Source organism: Falco peregrinus, chromosome 5 (genome assembly GCF_023634155.1).
Source record: "Falco peregrinus isolate bFalPer1 chromosome 5, bFalPer1.pri, whole genome shotgun sequence".
Classification (NCBI taxonomy): domain Eukaryota; kingdom Metazoa; phylum Chordata; class Aves; order Falconiformes; family Falconidae; genus Falco; species Falco peregrinus.
Window position 1 is genome coordinate 23,824,698 of NC_073725.1, and position 16,275 is coordinate 23,840,972.

A 16,275-nucleotide genomic window follows, 5' to 3' on the forward strand; every position below is an offset into this window, starting at 1 on the left:
TCTTCCTGATGCCTGACCCTAGCCTGCCTTACTGCAATTTAAACCCATTACTTTCTTCTCCCTTCCATTAGGTCCATATTTAGCCCTTGCTGTTTGTCCAAACTCTCTGTAAAACCAGTAGCAGTTCTTTTACGATACAGGGCAATGTCTTCTGAAAACTTTGTTCTTTATTTCCACTTAGTTTCTTTCTCTTTCCTTACCTTATGCAAAATACCTCCTTACTCTATCACCATCATGTAACTTTCTGGATGCAGGAAACATCCCTGATCTCATAAGACTTTAATACAGGACTGCTGTTGACCATTCCAGGCGTAGGAATATCCTACATGCATAATTTAAGAACAAAATTTAGTCTTACAAAACTAATTCATTCTTTGCCTCTGCAATTATCAAGCAATACTACTGTTGCTGTTGGCAGCAGCATGTAAAACTGATGTAAAAGAAATAAGAATCAAGCCCTTTGCATTTCTCAGTTTATTCTTATAAAATATTATGCTACACTTTATGCTTCTCATATTCATCTTATTCCTCTAGCTGTAGTGTGCATATGTGTATTCCTGCCAGATACTGATCAGTGTTGCATACAGTCATCATTCTCGACGTGTCTACTATATCCACCTACACAGAATGGCACTTACAGCAACTGCTTCTGTAATTTCTGTGCCTCCTTCTGTCTTTGGATGGAAAATGCACAACAGTCATAAATATAATTCATATCACATGTACGTGTCCAAAATTGGGAAAAGTCAGCTATTGCAAGTTCAAATTGATTCTGTCATCTAGAATCTAATTCATAATCTAATCGTCGCCTCTCCTTAAGGCTATTTCTGGAGTGGAAATTATAGTGGATGGAAAGAGAGAGAGTATTTTAATGCAATTTCACAACATAGATAACTATCATTGTTCTTTAAGCAGGACATTTACAGCTTAACCGTCATGTCTGTAAAACAGGGGGTGTGCTGGAAATTATGTAGGGAGTTAAAAGACGGAATCCTCCCTCAGTCCCTGGTCAGGCCTTAAGGTGACTCTTCAGCCTCTCCAACCACATTGCTCCCTTTTTCCTCACAAGCAGTGAGTTAGAAACCAACAGTAAACATCCCTTGCATATTTTATTGCACCTAAGGTCACTGTGCATCCAGACTTCACTAGCCATATCCCTTTTTTCCCAGCTAAATTTTGAGAATTTCTTACATTTGTTCAAAGATCGCCAGACATCTGAGAAGAAAACTGCCAGGCTTCTGGGTATCCCAGTTATTTCAAAAACACATTTGTGAATGCATTGTGCAATACATGTGCAGAGAATCAAACATTTCCTAGTCTTAACCAGCATACTGTGCATGGGCTAGGTAGTGGCTGTTTGCGTGCTTTGCCTGCACAACTGGAGAATGCAGAATGCCCTCTCATTCTGCTGGTTCCTGGAAGCTTCACATCTATTGTGGATGTGCTCGGCAGTTGAACTGTTCACGGAATATATGCGTAGCATGGCTGGAAAATATTGGGTTTGCTATCTGTGTCGTACATGATCGTGTATTTCTCCCTAAGAAATACTGATGGAAAATAGCACAGAATTATAAAAAATTAAGACTGGAAGGTCAAGGTGCAAGAAATTATCCAGGCCACTCTGTTGTTCGCAGGCAAAGTAGCTGTTCTGCTATTTGTCTGACTTGCACCTAAGCACTCATAGGAACTCCACAGGTTCCCCCAGCAATTTATGCCAATGCCTCACTGCCACATTAGACAGGTTTTCCCAGCATCTAATTTGAATATTCCAGTTATTGTGCTTCATTCTCTCCACTATAAAATGTGAGAGAGACTCATTCTCTCCTCCTTTCATTAGCTCTGCCCATATTTGCGGGAGGCATCATATCCCACTTAGTCTTCCCTTTTTTGGATTAAACATGATTAATCATTCCAGGTGTCTTCATAAGCATCAGGTAACTCCCAGGCCTTCAGCCACTCTAACTCTTCTCCTCCAGTTGGTCCAGATTTTTTCTGAAGTGTGGCATCCACCTGTGGACATGGTGTTCCCCCAGCAGAGGTCTTCCCAGTGCATAGTAGAAGATAAGATTCTTCACATGCACTGCAGACATCACTCCTCTTCACACAGCTTGGTATGGGAGTTGCCTTTTCTCCAGTTTTGCAACACCCCAGGATGGCTGGTGGCATGCTCAGACTGACAGGATCATTTTGAATCCTAATCCTGTATTCCAGCCTATCAAAAGTCCCTCCCAGTGTGTCATTACCATGTAAATTTACCAAGTATATTCTCTTCTCCATCATGCAGGTCATTAAGAAAATATTGAGTAGTGCAGAACAAGGCCAGGCTTCTGTGAAGCACCCTACGTGCACGCGTCCTTTCCCACAAATAGATATCTAGCCTCTTGGGTTTGTTTTCCAGCTACTTTTGCATTCATTCTGCAGCAATTTCATCTAAACTATGTTTCCCTAGGTTATAAAGAATGCCACACGAGGGAGTGTCGAGAGACTTGTAAAGTCAAACCACCTACTGCTTTTTCCCTGTCCGCAAGGCCAATTACCCTGTCTTAGAGGGAGATCAGATTGGTTTGACACAGTTTGTTCCTAACAATCCATGTTGTCTGTTGCTATGTTGCTACCTTGTTTTCTTGCGGGTGCTTACAAATTGTTTGATTATTTTCTTCAATACTTTTCCGCGGGTTGAAGTTTAGTTGACTGGACTATAATTTTGCAGATCTTTTTTTTTTTTTTTTAAAGATAGCTACTACATTTGCTCCTCCGCCCTTGCAGATAAGCGCTAACATCTTTAAGACTGTTCCAGATAGCACAAAAGCATCTAACTCATCTAAATACAGTCCTTTTCTTTCCTCGCCTAGGCTGAAATCCTTAGTTTTGCCAGAGATTCCATCAGACAACAGACCCAGAGCCCAAATGCCTGCCTGTTTCTGAAAGCTGCTGTCTGGAGTGATGTAGGCATAATGGATGGGCAGTCCTCCTAGTGGTCTGCCTTCCCTAGAAGATATTTTAAATGTACACATTCTGGGGTGGGAGCTCTCTGTAGATAAAATCCAGCCCTGGAGTGAAATTTTTTTAAAGATGCCCAGTGCTTGCACGAGTCTGAAGTCTGGAAGCCTTTCAATCAGCTTCTCAGCTATTGTCGCTTTGATAAAGTGCCAGTTTTCTTTTTTTAAAGTGTGCTTGATCCAAAAAAACTCCTTGAGATAATAAAATGCTTTCTTTTATTGATCCCCAGAGAAGTCAGAATAGGCTAAAACTGGTCAGATAAACAATTTTCATTATTATTAAATGGCAACTCAAAGTTTCTTGCTTCATTTTGTGTTATATCATTCCATGTGGGAGGTAGAAAAAGGAGTTGTAATTTTTTCCATTCTTAAACAGACCCGTAACAGGAATAATGTCATCAAAATTGTTCATACGTATTCCACAGAAAAGTGTCATCTTGAATGTGATCAGATACCTTTATCTACTGTGCCATACAATTTGTTGTCTACTTAGCATCAGTCATTTCTATGTGTTCTGGGAGCATATTATATATAATTTGAGTATTACTAATGAATTCAGCTCCTGTTCTGAAGTCATTTATTCAGTTAAATATCAAAAGATAAAAACTCACACTCCTTAGAATTCAAGAAATAGATTTAAATTACTGTCTTCAAGCAAGGCCAAATAGGCCTTTATCTTTCCCCCTTTCTGAGAATGCAGATAACAGCTATCACTTAAAAGTGAAGCCTTTTAGTACATTTTTGCAATCTTTTTTGATCAATATCAAGAATCAAAATAAAATAAAGGTATAATAAGTAGCAATCACCTGAGTGTATCAGGACTGTATTACTGGGCTCTGAACGGGCAGGACTGGCCTACTAGAGACCAATTCAAAACTGTAAGGTCCATTGTGTACCTTCATTCTGCAGAGAGACTGCCCTTTCCATTTGCTGGGGATTTTAAGTAAAAATCAGTACCAGACAATGTTCCTAATTTTCAGTCCCACATGGAAGCTTGTTATAGGCAGAAGGGTTTAATGGTTCTTTCCTTTCCCCTAGTGAACAACCAAACACTACACTGTTGTAAAATTCGTAAAAAAAAAAAAAATAATTTGTAAAGGCAAATTCATGTTTCACAGTCTATCATTTGCATCTGCTGTACTCACTAGACATTTTAGGTATGTCGCAGTTGACATAGTCTAGATGCAAATGGAGCTCGGAGGTTTCACTGTGTATTTTAGGCAAGGACAATTTATTGATTGAGAAATAAGATTTCAACATTTTGGTTTGTTTCCTAGATAATGTCATAAACCAAATTACTCCTTTCTGCAGGAAAGAGGTTTTCCCCTAGTTTATCTTCTGTTCCCCATTCCAGCTCTTCTTGGCCCTGGTCCTGTAGTTGAGAGGATCTCTCTGAAACAATGCTGATTTATTTGAGAATCCATGTAGGGAATAAAAGTCTGGCTTCATGAGTCAGAAAACAGGTAAGGACGTGTATTTATAAAATCAGAATGCTGCTGTGGATGTCATAGGTCTCCTGTCACCCATTTCAAACAAGTATTTAGCTTCTAATTAGTCTAAGTACCTGGTTAAACTGAGAAAAAAATGGAAAGTCAGAATTCAAAAGAGCTCAGATTGCCTCTGCTGTGACACTGTCACCTGAACTAAGTCCATGGTATTTAATGCCCTTACGGGGTTTGTTCCCCAGAAGTAGATGGATGAGATGGTGCATTGAACGTTTCCTATTACTGCTTCATTTTCTAAATACCTATTTTTACATTTTAACATATAGCTCCATCAGCCCTCCCAGACGCAAGTGGGACAAGCAGCCTCACAATCCAATCTCCTGCATTTGGCTCACAGTCAAGCATCTATGTCTCAAAGCCCAGTGCGTCAGGCTTCCTCTTCTTCCTCCTCATCCTCCTCCTCTTCAGCTTTGAGTGTTGGCCAGTTAGTCAGCAGTAAGTATTGCTCCCTGGCTCTCCTTAATTCTCCCCTCTGTTTGTCCTCACTGCTGAGTTTCCTGATCTGCTTTCCCTCCTTTTTTTTTTTTTTTTTTTTTTTGTTCATACAGTAGATTGTATATTGCTAAGTAGAGTGACTCTTACCAGTGAGAACTGCTAAGTGCTGTCGTGGATGGGGCTTAAGGTAAATGTGCCTTGAGAAATTGTAATCAATGCTAAAAATGGCCATACAAATGGTAGCAGCCCTCAACTGACTTATGAGGGTAATTCTCAGAACTGAAATATAGTTCACGTTATTTGGAAATGAGGAGGTTTTGAATCAGTTAATATAATGAATTCAATTGCTCTGAACTTGGTGGGCAGACTGATTCTCCTGCTTTGGGTTAGGCTGTTTGTTGCTGTTTGTCTGCTTAGTTAGTGTAGCAAACCACTTTACATACCCTGGCCCTACACAAATCCGGAGCGAGAGTCCTTTCTTGCCAGGAAGAGCTTGCACAGTTTAAACAGGAAGTGTAACGTGGGAAAGGAGAGAGAAGCACACTGCAGTGAAATACTGAGTTTCAGTGTCAGGATGAGAAGAGCTGACCTCCTGAACAGCCCTTCCTTCCAGATCACCTAGTTCAGAGTCCTTGCTATTACTTCATCAGCATTAACTTTGGTCTTTACATAGCAAAAACAACGGGTTGCAAGTATACATAAGAAGCATTAACAGTTTTTGCACATCTGCAAAAATCTGAGTGTATTGGATGACCTTGTTCAAAGATACTCCATGTCCATATTTCAAGTAAACAAATACTATAGCTCACACTGTATTGGTAATGTAAAATATATGACTGTTACAAGCTTATGAAGGGCTTGGGGAAACTGTCATGCAAGGGAAGATGTGAAAAAATCTTGGTTAGATTATTTCAGAGATTGTTTACATGGGGAAATTACTAGCAGAGCTATAGTGGTAAAATTATGCCGGTATAACTCCCAGTGTGAATACTTTTATTCTGGAATAAAAATATCTGCATTGGTAGCTGTAAATACATAAACTACATAGATACAGATATAATTATAGTGATATAAATATACTGCTATTGCTCTGTCAGTAAATTTTCTCATGTAGACAAGCTTGTAGGAAGAAGACAAATAAGAGGTTTTACGTTAAAAATACATAAAGTTACCCCTGTCTATGTGAGAAAATAGACTAAAATACCTAGTGCAGAATAAGTTGCTTTTCAATGGCTAATCCAGAATACCCTCCCTGGTGGACACTGTTATTAAAAAAATATTCTAGAAGAATTATTGAGGGGTACTCTACCCCACAATAGTTGTTCCAATCAATTTTCCTGTGTGGATAAGCGCACTACACAATAGAAGCAACAGAGAAGAAGCCCATCTATGTTTACAGGATAAATCCATCAGAAGTTAGGAGATGCTAGAAAAATAGTTGCTTGTTCTACTGTATGCAGTTTCTCTTAGAACATGTATTTTATGGTAACGATATATGTTGTGATTAAAATCACGCTATCGTGATTTTTTTCTTATCCTTCTTTCAGTGCATTCCCAGTGGAATTGTTCTAGGGGTGCATCAGAATGACTAATGCAACAGGCGGGCTGTGGTCCCAGAGTTTGTTCCCTACCTGATTCACTACACTGTTCCCCAGTTTGTGTTACATTTGAGGTAGGGAGCTATAGAAGGGCAAAGGATGGTCTTGCTTCAGGTGGTAGAGGGCTGAGGAGCTGAAGCTTTGTCTGCTGTGTAAGTCCAGTGCAATGGCAGGCAAGTCACTTAAAACAGATTCTTCACAAGTGCTCCCTCAATATCCAGCTTGAAACTCTGGACTTTAATTTACAGAAGAGCCTGGTACTCACAGAGTTTTAAGTGCACTTACACTATGGAACTGTATAAAGAACCATTTAAAGACACAGTCTAAAAAATCATCTCCTTTTTGACCTAGACTGGGTACCCAGAGATGCTTTTTCCTTTAATATCTGTCCACTTCTCTGTGAATGAGAAAGGGAAGACCCTCATCTTGTAGAAATACAAGAAAATAAATTAAGATTTTTGAAAAACAGAGGAGCTCAAGAGGAAATATCTTCGGTGAATACGTCTGGGGACCAACACAGAACAAGTGAAAAGGCAATACACCAACCAGTTCCCCCGTAACACAGCACAGTTCATCCTGTGCACTGGAAGAGGCAGGGGTCTGGGGAAAAAGAACCGATAATCTGGGGCTGAAAGACTATGCTACACTGCCTTGTGGGCTACTGTAACTCCAGCATTCTGTAGCTTCAGAGTGCTGATTCGTGCAACTCTAAGGATGTTCTTTTAGCTTCGTTTTTTGCTTGGATAAATTTCAGGGTTGTTACAGAAGCAGAATGGTAATGTGAGTGAGTGATATGGTGAGATCATGCTTATATTCATAGCTGGAAATGAGACCTTCGGTCAGTTGACTGGGCGGAAAGGCTGATAGGTTCTGTTATCATCCTGGTGGTCCTGCCCTAAAAAGGAGTAAGACACATGCTGTGCTCGTGGATTTGGCTGAGAGCCGGGGAGTATGAGGCACAGGGGTATCAGTTTGAGGAAGGAGGGAGACACTAATGAACACAGACTTTTTACGTGTTCCTCTCAGGCTTAACTCCATTCACTTGTCCTGTTCCAGTCCCATTACTTCCTCACGCTGTTCTCCACACAATCTGTGCTCCCCTTGCCTCTGTGCTTTTGTTCCTCTTGCCTCCTCCCTGCAGTCCTTTCCCTTCAGTCCATCATTCCTCAGCTTCTCTTCCCATTTCAGTTCCCCTCCAGCTCCATCAGTCTCTGTCATCCCCAGACCATATCTGTGTCCCCTTTACCAGCCTTTTCATTAGGTGGCTTTTGTCCTCCTCTGCCTTGTTTCATCACCAGTACCACCTCCTTTTCCCTGTTTTCTTTCCTCTGCCACATTGATTACTACTCTCTGCACAGTCATGCCCTCTCTCCTCCCTCCACTCCAAACTCAAATCCCTGCTCCTTAGTAGGCTTCAGGGTTTTTTTCATCATTCCTTTTGCTTCAGACTCAAGCTTAAGTTTTGCCCCCTCTGTATGCAAACCATGCAAACACCACTCTGAAAGGCACCAGAGGAGTGTGGGAGATGATCGCCAAGAAGAGAAGCGAGTCAGTCTCTCTGTCTTTACTGCTGCCCTGGCCCAAAGCAGGCCACAACGACAACCATGGGTCTGGGGGGGGGGGGGCGGGGGGGGGGGGGCGGAGGGGGGAGAGCGATGTTGTTCTTTACCATCTAATTCAGCTTTAGGCTCAAGCATCTTCAGTACAAAGAAAATCCTGAACTCCATGCAGAGGTCTAGCAAATCTCTGCTGAGTAGATATGAGCTTTGGAGGCCTACCTGCTTGGGTTTGTTGGAGACAGCTTTTTACTTGGGATGGCAAGAAGCCCATTACTGACATAACAGCTATTTCCCTGATGCCTGTCAAACCCATGCTTCAAGCTGTAGGGAAACTGAAACTTTATAAAGAATAGAGGTTATTACAATTCTCTTTAACCTGGGGAGAACATGTTTTATTAGCCCAATTCTCAGAAGTAATTGACCTGAAATAAGAGGCAAATGCCAGGCAAGCTCAGCCATGGTCAATACCCTACCTGAGATAATGAATGGCACAGATTAGATAGTTGGGGTGCTTCTCCCTTGCTCAAAAAAACAAAAAAAAAAAAGTTCAATTAAATCAAGTGGGGAACTCAGAGTAAAGAAAATACTTTTCATACAATCAGACTGAGGAAGCTGTGGCACTTGGGAATTGACCCACTGGAACCCAGATCTTAAGAGTATTCTAAAGGAAGAGGCTATTGATAGGGATCTCCTGTAAAATAGATGATGACAATTACACATAAATAAGAAGTTCTGTAATTGTTTTAAAGTTATGTTTCCAGCTTCATCTAGCTATCATCATCAGTTATTCAGGACCAGCAGACTGAGTAGTGCAAGGGGCAGATCAACTCATTTCTGCCATTTACATAGCATTATCACACATACAGAAGCAAAACAGTCATCTGGATGATCCTTAATGGCTCTCCAGGATCTTCTGGAGAGCATGTATGCAGGCACAGATGGGAGCTAATACTGGATGCACAGGCCTGCTTGCTTGATCTGGCACGTCAGTGACAATGTTCCAGAGCATGAGAGAGCTACCTGCTGGTTTTTAGTAGTGTGGAAAGAGCCTACAATAAAGAAAATATGGTCAGTTCAGTAGGAATAGATCAAACCGCCTGTGTAATGAAACATGAAAAGGCAGACAGGATGTTCAGTGTTCCACGTTCCTTGGTTTTATTCCTTTTACTTTTCATTCTAATCATACATATTTTTACATTTTTTCTTTAACGTGTTTCCTAAGTAAAAAAAAGTTGCATTACCCCCCCCCCCCTTTTTTTTCAATTCCCTTTATTTTCTTTATTTCCTATCCTTTTCCCCACCAAGATTATTATGTTCTATATAGCTTCTCATTTTTCTCTCACCTTTGGCCCTTCACCCCTCACCAGCAACAAGTGCTCGTTATTTAAAGACAAAAAATTACAGTTGTTTCCAAAGAAAGGACACTAAAGAGAAGCTCTGAAGGCAAGGACTGCAAGATTCATCTCTACTCTTCCTGTCCCTTCTATATGATTTCGTCATATTTTCTCATCCTATCTCTGTTCTCTTTTGTCTCCTTTTTCTTCACATTCAATTCTACATGTTATTCCTTTTTTTTTCCATTTAATTTTCTTCTTCTCAGATGCATCCCTCTGCTCTTTTCTTTAACTTTTCCACCAAATGATCTCTTTGTGGAAATCACTTGTTTCCCCTCATGCTCTGAGACTTGTGTCTCTATGAAGTTCCTTCCTTCCTTCCAAATTCATTTTACTGTCATCTGTTACTATAAAATTAAAATGCCTCCCACAAACAAATTATTCTTCTTTCTTTCCCCTGAGCTCCAGTCCATTTTCCATTAACAATGTTTTGTCCTGCCTTTCTTATCCAATTTTCTTTCCATTGGACTTCCTCTGCCAGCTATTTCTTCTCCTGTCTGACTGGGGAAATCATCCCCAGTAATCCTTCCCATGGTAGAACTCTGTGCAACAGAAATTTACTTTCTCCTTCAGGCTGCACTGATTTCTCTGTAGCCTTTCTTTCCCCTAACTATTAAAATCACAGCATATTTGCACTCACCAACAAACTCATGCAGGATTTGCAGAAGAATTCAAAAGTGGGAGTAGTGTTCCCTTCAGTAGGAAAAAAAGGGATTCAGTACAGGAGAGTCTGTGGATTTTTCTTCCACTGTGCTTGTCCACCTTCACAATCCATCAGGACATGTCAGGGAATTTTAGCTGACTTCCTTTTCTGGGGGAATACATACACGTATCGCCTAAAATGGTCCCAGACAACTCTCTCACCTTTCTCCAGCACCCAATGATTTCATAGATGCAACAGCCGTTGTTTTATCAAGGCATAATGTGCACTGGGAGACTTTAAATGCTGTTACTGTATGTCCCCACTTCTCAATGAGATTGGTATTCTTTATTTTCCCATTGGCACTGTTCTGCCTTCCCTAGGATATCCACTTAATTTAAGAAGCGCCAGTTTATTTACAGTCTTCAATAAGCTACTCTTCCTAAAATGTGAAGTGCACTATACACTTCAACATTCTGAGAGCTCAGAACTTATTAAAACAAAGTCCGTGATCTATTTGTATATGTTTATATATGTGTATGTGTTAGTCCACACAGTCTAAGATTATGTATTGATGGTATTTTAATGGCAATAGAGTAAAACACACTGGTGCTGTTACATGATAATATCAATAGAGTGGTCTTCTTAGTACGATTTGAGATTTATGAAGCTGACAGAAATCAAGGGACTAGTTCTGTGGATTTCAAAGGGCTTTGAATCACACCTGAAGTAGAAGTGGTTCTGATTTGATACAAACACTATTTTCCCTAGAGTTCAGGGATAAAAGGCTTCGGTGTTCTAGCCCACCTCTGTTAGTACTTCCCTCCTCCTAAAGACACTATGTAAGAATGAAGCCTCTATCTCAACAGATACTCCACCATATTATATTACAATCTACTCCCATACTCTTAAAGTGCATCACAGTTTTTTTTCTCAAGGAGAGCTCAGCCTAATTGTTTCCTCATCCAAGCTCCCTGAGCAGGAAAGGACTTTCCATGATATTGACTGTTGCAACAGTGCCATACCAGAAGGATCAAGCAGACCTTGGCGGAATTTCTCTATGACCATGTGCGAGTAAATAACCCTTTAGCTTGCTTTCTTCCCTCTTTATTCAACATGAGTTGGGGTGGTTTACAGGTGCCAGTTGCCATAGCATTTGCTACTTTGAAAATTCTCTGGGAACACCTGAATTGTCCTTTGTCACATCCCTAATAGCCTTAGTCAGAGTCCTTAAAGTGAAAGAAGGAAAGAGGTGAGAAAGGTCACCCTCTTAGTGCACTTTGCTCAAGGGAATCTTTGTGGCTGTTATAATTTATGAAATTTTGTACACTTATCCGTTGCTGTTCAGAGACCCAAAGGACAAATAAGCACCCAGCTCCATTCTGTATCTCTGAAAATCAGAACTGGTATGCTGGATAGACTGGGGGGGGAGGGGGGGGGGCGGCGTAAGTAGGAAAATTTCACACCTCTAAGGCAACTGCTTTACAAACTTGAGTGGCCCTTGTCGTAGCCCCGACTACTTACAAGCAAATGGTATGCACTCTAGCTTTATACTGAATGAGTGCATGCCTGTGGCACAGGTGAGCTCAAGCACAGCACCAACAACAGGAGGGACGGTTCTGAGTGTGCAGCATTGTTGAAACTAGGTTCAGCCCACGTGCATGTTTACCTGTATGCATATTTCATGTGGTCCCTGGTTGCATGCACGAGTATTTTTAAAATAAGATTGCTGTATGTGCTCAAGCTACAAATAGATACAGGCTAAATTTATATAGCAGAAAAACTTTCTATCTGTCTATTATTGGACTAAAAGATGTTTTTGTTAGGACATTTCCATCATAAGGGAATTTTACATCAGGTTTATAAACCCCTGAAAATAAAAGCTTTGTTACTGTAATGCTGCCAAGCCCTTAGCTATAGCAGTACTAGCAGGAGCCACTCTCATAAAGGGTTCAGAATAGTAATGTAGTCTAGTACCGTCCTTGGACAACTGCTTGCATTTACAGAAATTGATGGGTTATTGTGCTGCAAACTTTTCACCTAAGAAGTCTGAGGAATGAGGTGAAGAACAATAGAGATGTCTCACTGGGAGAATGGCTTCACTACACGCAGGATTGCACAACACTTTGAAATCTTCCACCATCCCAGTCCCATGCTGTCTCCGACTTGGCAAGCACTTTCATTTAGCCAGGGATCAGTAGCTTGGGGGGAAAAAAGTTCCATTCTCCAGCTGTTGTGTCATTTCCCTTGATAAGTCCTAAATTGACCGAGTTATCCAGCACCAAAGGAGCTTTCCTGTGGTAGACATGCTTTATTATGTGCCCTTTCAGGGACAAAGGCTTCTGTGTCAGTAAACTGCTATGGAGAGGAAGGACAGATTTATTCTCACAGCATCATAAGCATTATCTTCTGAGGGGCTCGTGTAAAAATAAAAAACTGTGCAGCATTACCATCCAAAACCTAATGGCTGATGTTGCTGCTCCTTGATTATCAGCCTGATGGGAGGCAGAATGAAAAGCCTGGAAGACTGCTTCTCAGAAGGGCATCTTTTAAAAGATGATTTTTAAATTAAGGAGTTTTTTAAGGCAGCATTTTGCTTAGGCTTGTTCATTTGCTGGGTTATTTTGGACATTTGGCTGGCAGTTGGAGTTGGATATTGTGGAAAAGGGAAGGAAGGTTTGTAAAGCTCCTTATTTAGCATTAATTTTAGATAAAGCAGAGTCTTGATATCAAATTTAAAAAACCCAAGCAGTTTGTGCATATCTTTAGCCCTCCTCACAGACTGCAAACAAATATATTAACACCAGCCTTCCTTCTGTGTGTGATAAGAAGGGGAAATGGGGAACATGACTTGTCAACCTGGGGAAGGTTTTGCAAGGCACAAACTGCAGCGAGCCCAGGCACCCCCTCACCCTGAGATGAGTTGGCCATTTTCAGGAGTTCAGCAACAAAGTATATCTTTGAAAATCTTTCACCAGCACCCGGAAATGCAGCCACCTAGTTAGCGTTTTAGCAATCTGACATGCTTCATAACACATCTGACAAGGCAAGCCTGTTTCTGTTTGGGGAAGAGAAGGGGATCGGTGTTAAAAAAAAAAAACAAACCAAAAAAAAAAACCAAACCATGAACGTCTTGAGGACCAAAACGGGTATAAACCTAGCCCACTCATATGTGACACAAAGAACTGACATGATTAAAAAATATTTCAACAGATCCTCAAACAGCCACTGGAGAGGTGGATGGGGTGAATCTGGAAGAAATCCGAGAATTTGCCAAAGCTTTTAAAATCCGGCGCCTGTCCCTTGGCCTGACACAGACTCAAGTTGGCCAAGCCCTAAGCGCCACCGAAGGCCCAGCCTATAGCCAGTCTGCCATCTGCAGGTAACAAGTTACATCATAAACTCTCCTCTTTGTTGTTAATAATTACTCAGCTGATTGCGAGTGGCATGCTTGTGTTTGAATCTCATGTCTTTAGCATGTATTACTTAATTCGGGACTTAAATTAGCCAATAATGTTGGTATCTGGCAGATCAAATGCTCTTATTGTGTACTGCTAAAGTAATTTTAGTCTTTTTTTTTTCCTCCTTCTTTTTTAAACAAGTGAGAAACAATATTCCTGGCATTGAGACTTAATTCAGTAGACGAGCTGGAGACCCTGCTGATGCTGGATAAGCACCAGCTGACCCTCTTCATACTGTGCCATTTTCTACAGATAGGGTTACTGAACAAATATTTCATGGCTGCATCCCTGCTAAGTTAAAACCTGTATTACTGTGGTTAGCACTTCACATATAGGATGTTAATGATGATTTACCTAGGCAACACAGAAGGGAAAAAATTATCCTTCCTGCTACCTTGCAAACCAGCAGCTATTCATCTTTTGTCACCCAAATGTTTACTAAAAAACAGACAACCCATATATGCAAAGCAGAAGCAGAAATCTGTCCTAATCATAAGAAATGATAATACAGTCTTGACAGAGTTAAAGTAGTTAGAAGCAAACACCGTATATGCATGTGTGTTACAGTAATCCCATGTTTATGCATGAGGTAACAAACACACTTAGGTAACAGCTTTTTCCTCTTGGGCAATGCCTTATAGTCTTTCTCCATCAGTGAAAGCCAAGAAACCAACTCTAAGCTCATTTAAGTGGATTTTGTTCTTGGTGATCCATGAAATGCTCTGTCTTTTTATCTGCTCTTTATACTTTTAATGTATTCCCCATAGAACGGAAGTGTACTTTTCCTGCAGTTTAAGACTAAGGTTATAAATAACATCAGTATGGGGTAGTGAGCTTGCAGCTCACATTTTGCTCAATGATTTTCCATAAAACCCATTGATTGTTGTTAAATACAAAAAGCTCCATAGGATCCTCTCACTTCTATGGTCTCCCCTACTGTTTTTTCTTATAAGATACCTCCCTGTAGAAAATAACCTTTATTCAGTCTATACAAGGATACTACTGCTGGGAAATTTGTTTCAAGGCTTGTATATCGCTATACCAAACAACATGTACTGCAATATCAACACTAACAAGCAATGCCAATAATATGAATGCTATTGCTCCTTGTTGCTAAGCATTAATTTTTTAAATGTTTTTTTTTTTTTTTTCCCTGTGGTCAGTTGGTAAAGAATGCCTAAAATGGGTGGAGTTTTTAGCAACTGCTAATTTGTGGTAGCATTAAATTGCTGTTTAACATACTATACTTTGAAGTGATAGATTGCAGTTTCTTTTGCTTTTGTCTAGTTTGCTATCTTCTCATTTCTTCCATCTACCTCACACCTGAGAAAGCCACTGGGGATGGTTTCATTTTTCCTAAGAGAAAGGGTTTCCCACTAACCAATTATAATGAAAACCCCAATAAAGATGAAGCTGGAGCACAGACATGGCTAACAAAAGGCCAGAACATGGAGACCTTTTACAGAGCGCTCCTTAGAGGGGAAAATTGCTCAAAATCTGAGGACTGGGTGCAGAAGCTGGTCCCAAATACTTGCAAGGTTATAGGGTTTTTTATTTCCTTTGGCTGCCCCGGATCAAGATCATTTTGGGGTATAATAACTCGCTATGGCTGTGCATTTCTTGTTAAGCACCAAGACAAGCTGCTTCAGTGGCAGTATGCTGTTCCTCAGAAATAGTAGTTCTGACTTTTCTTTTAATGGTAACAAAGGAGTTTCAGTTACAAACTCCAGGGTAATGGAAGGGGCAGTAAAGTAAGCAAGTTGAATGACCACCTCAGAGAGAGAAGTAGACTCTCCTGGTGGCCTGTGCAGGTCATATCAGCAATATACCCCCTTGCTGAGATGTTCTGCGTGCAAATAATAGCATTTTCTTAACTGGAGACAGTGCATTCTAAAACATACACTTCAGCTTGAAATAGCACTGGACACCAAGCAAGGACACCTCACAGCCAACACCACACTAGGATCCCAGGCACCAGTTACAAATTCTTTGGAGTGTTGTTATCTGAAACTACTCCTTGTCTTCTTCTTTGTTTGTGAGAAATGCTTTGTTTCTTGCTGGAATATTTCCTGCAGCTGCCACATGCTGAATAGAGACACTAAAAAATTGCCAACTCCAGTCGGCGAGTTACTTTGCACAAAGGCATTGGTTCGGTCGGTCTCATCTCCAGAGCATGTTGTGATGAGCGGCGGCAGCAGCGGTGCTTCGGCACCGGCTGGGCTGCGAGTGTAGCAGCACCATGTGATAATTGTGTCCTTTCCACAACGTTAAATACCGCAGCGTGCGGGGTGGGCATAACCAAAGCAGGGAAATATGAATGGGTGGCATCAGAGGACTTGGGTTAACACTTTTTTTAATGCGTAGCAAGAGAGGATGAACTCGGCAAATGAAAGAAAGAAGCACTTATAAGACTTGAAATGTGAACTCAGCTCTTCTGCTTGTTTTCAAAAGGATTAAAGCTTTGTGTGGCTGCTTTTCCAGATGTTTTATAATACTTGTAAAATCTGGTTTGGCAAAAGACTTGTGATGGCAAAATGATATATAGAAGACCTCATTTACAGGAAATGATATCATTCTGGTACAGTTTGCAGAAATCCCACAATAAACCCAGCTTGGTGCCACAGCATATTAGTAGACTATTATGCTGGATTTCATCTGGAAAACATGAGTCTGTCTTTACACAT

The 16,275-nt window shown here is 40.8% G+C and overlaps 1 protein-coding gene across 1 annotated transcript in view; it reads left to right on the forward strand.

Moving 5' to 3' along the window:
* Positions 1-16,275, forward strand: part of POU6F2 (POU class 6 homeobox 2) — a 253,430-nt gene that overhangs the window by 232,690 nt on the left and 4,465 nt on the right. Inside the window, exons 7-8 of the mRNA XM_013298398.3 lie at positions 4,771-4,939; positions 13,344-13,512. Coding sequence (XP_013153852.1) covers positions 4,771-4,939; positions 13,344-13,512 — 338 coding nt within the window. The remainder of the gene's footprint in view (positions 1-4,770; positions 4,940-13,343; positions 13,513-16,275) is intronic.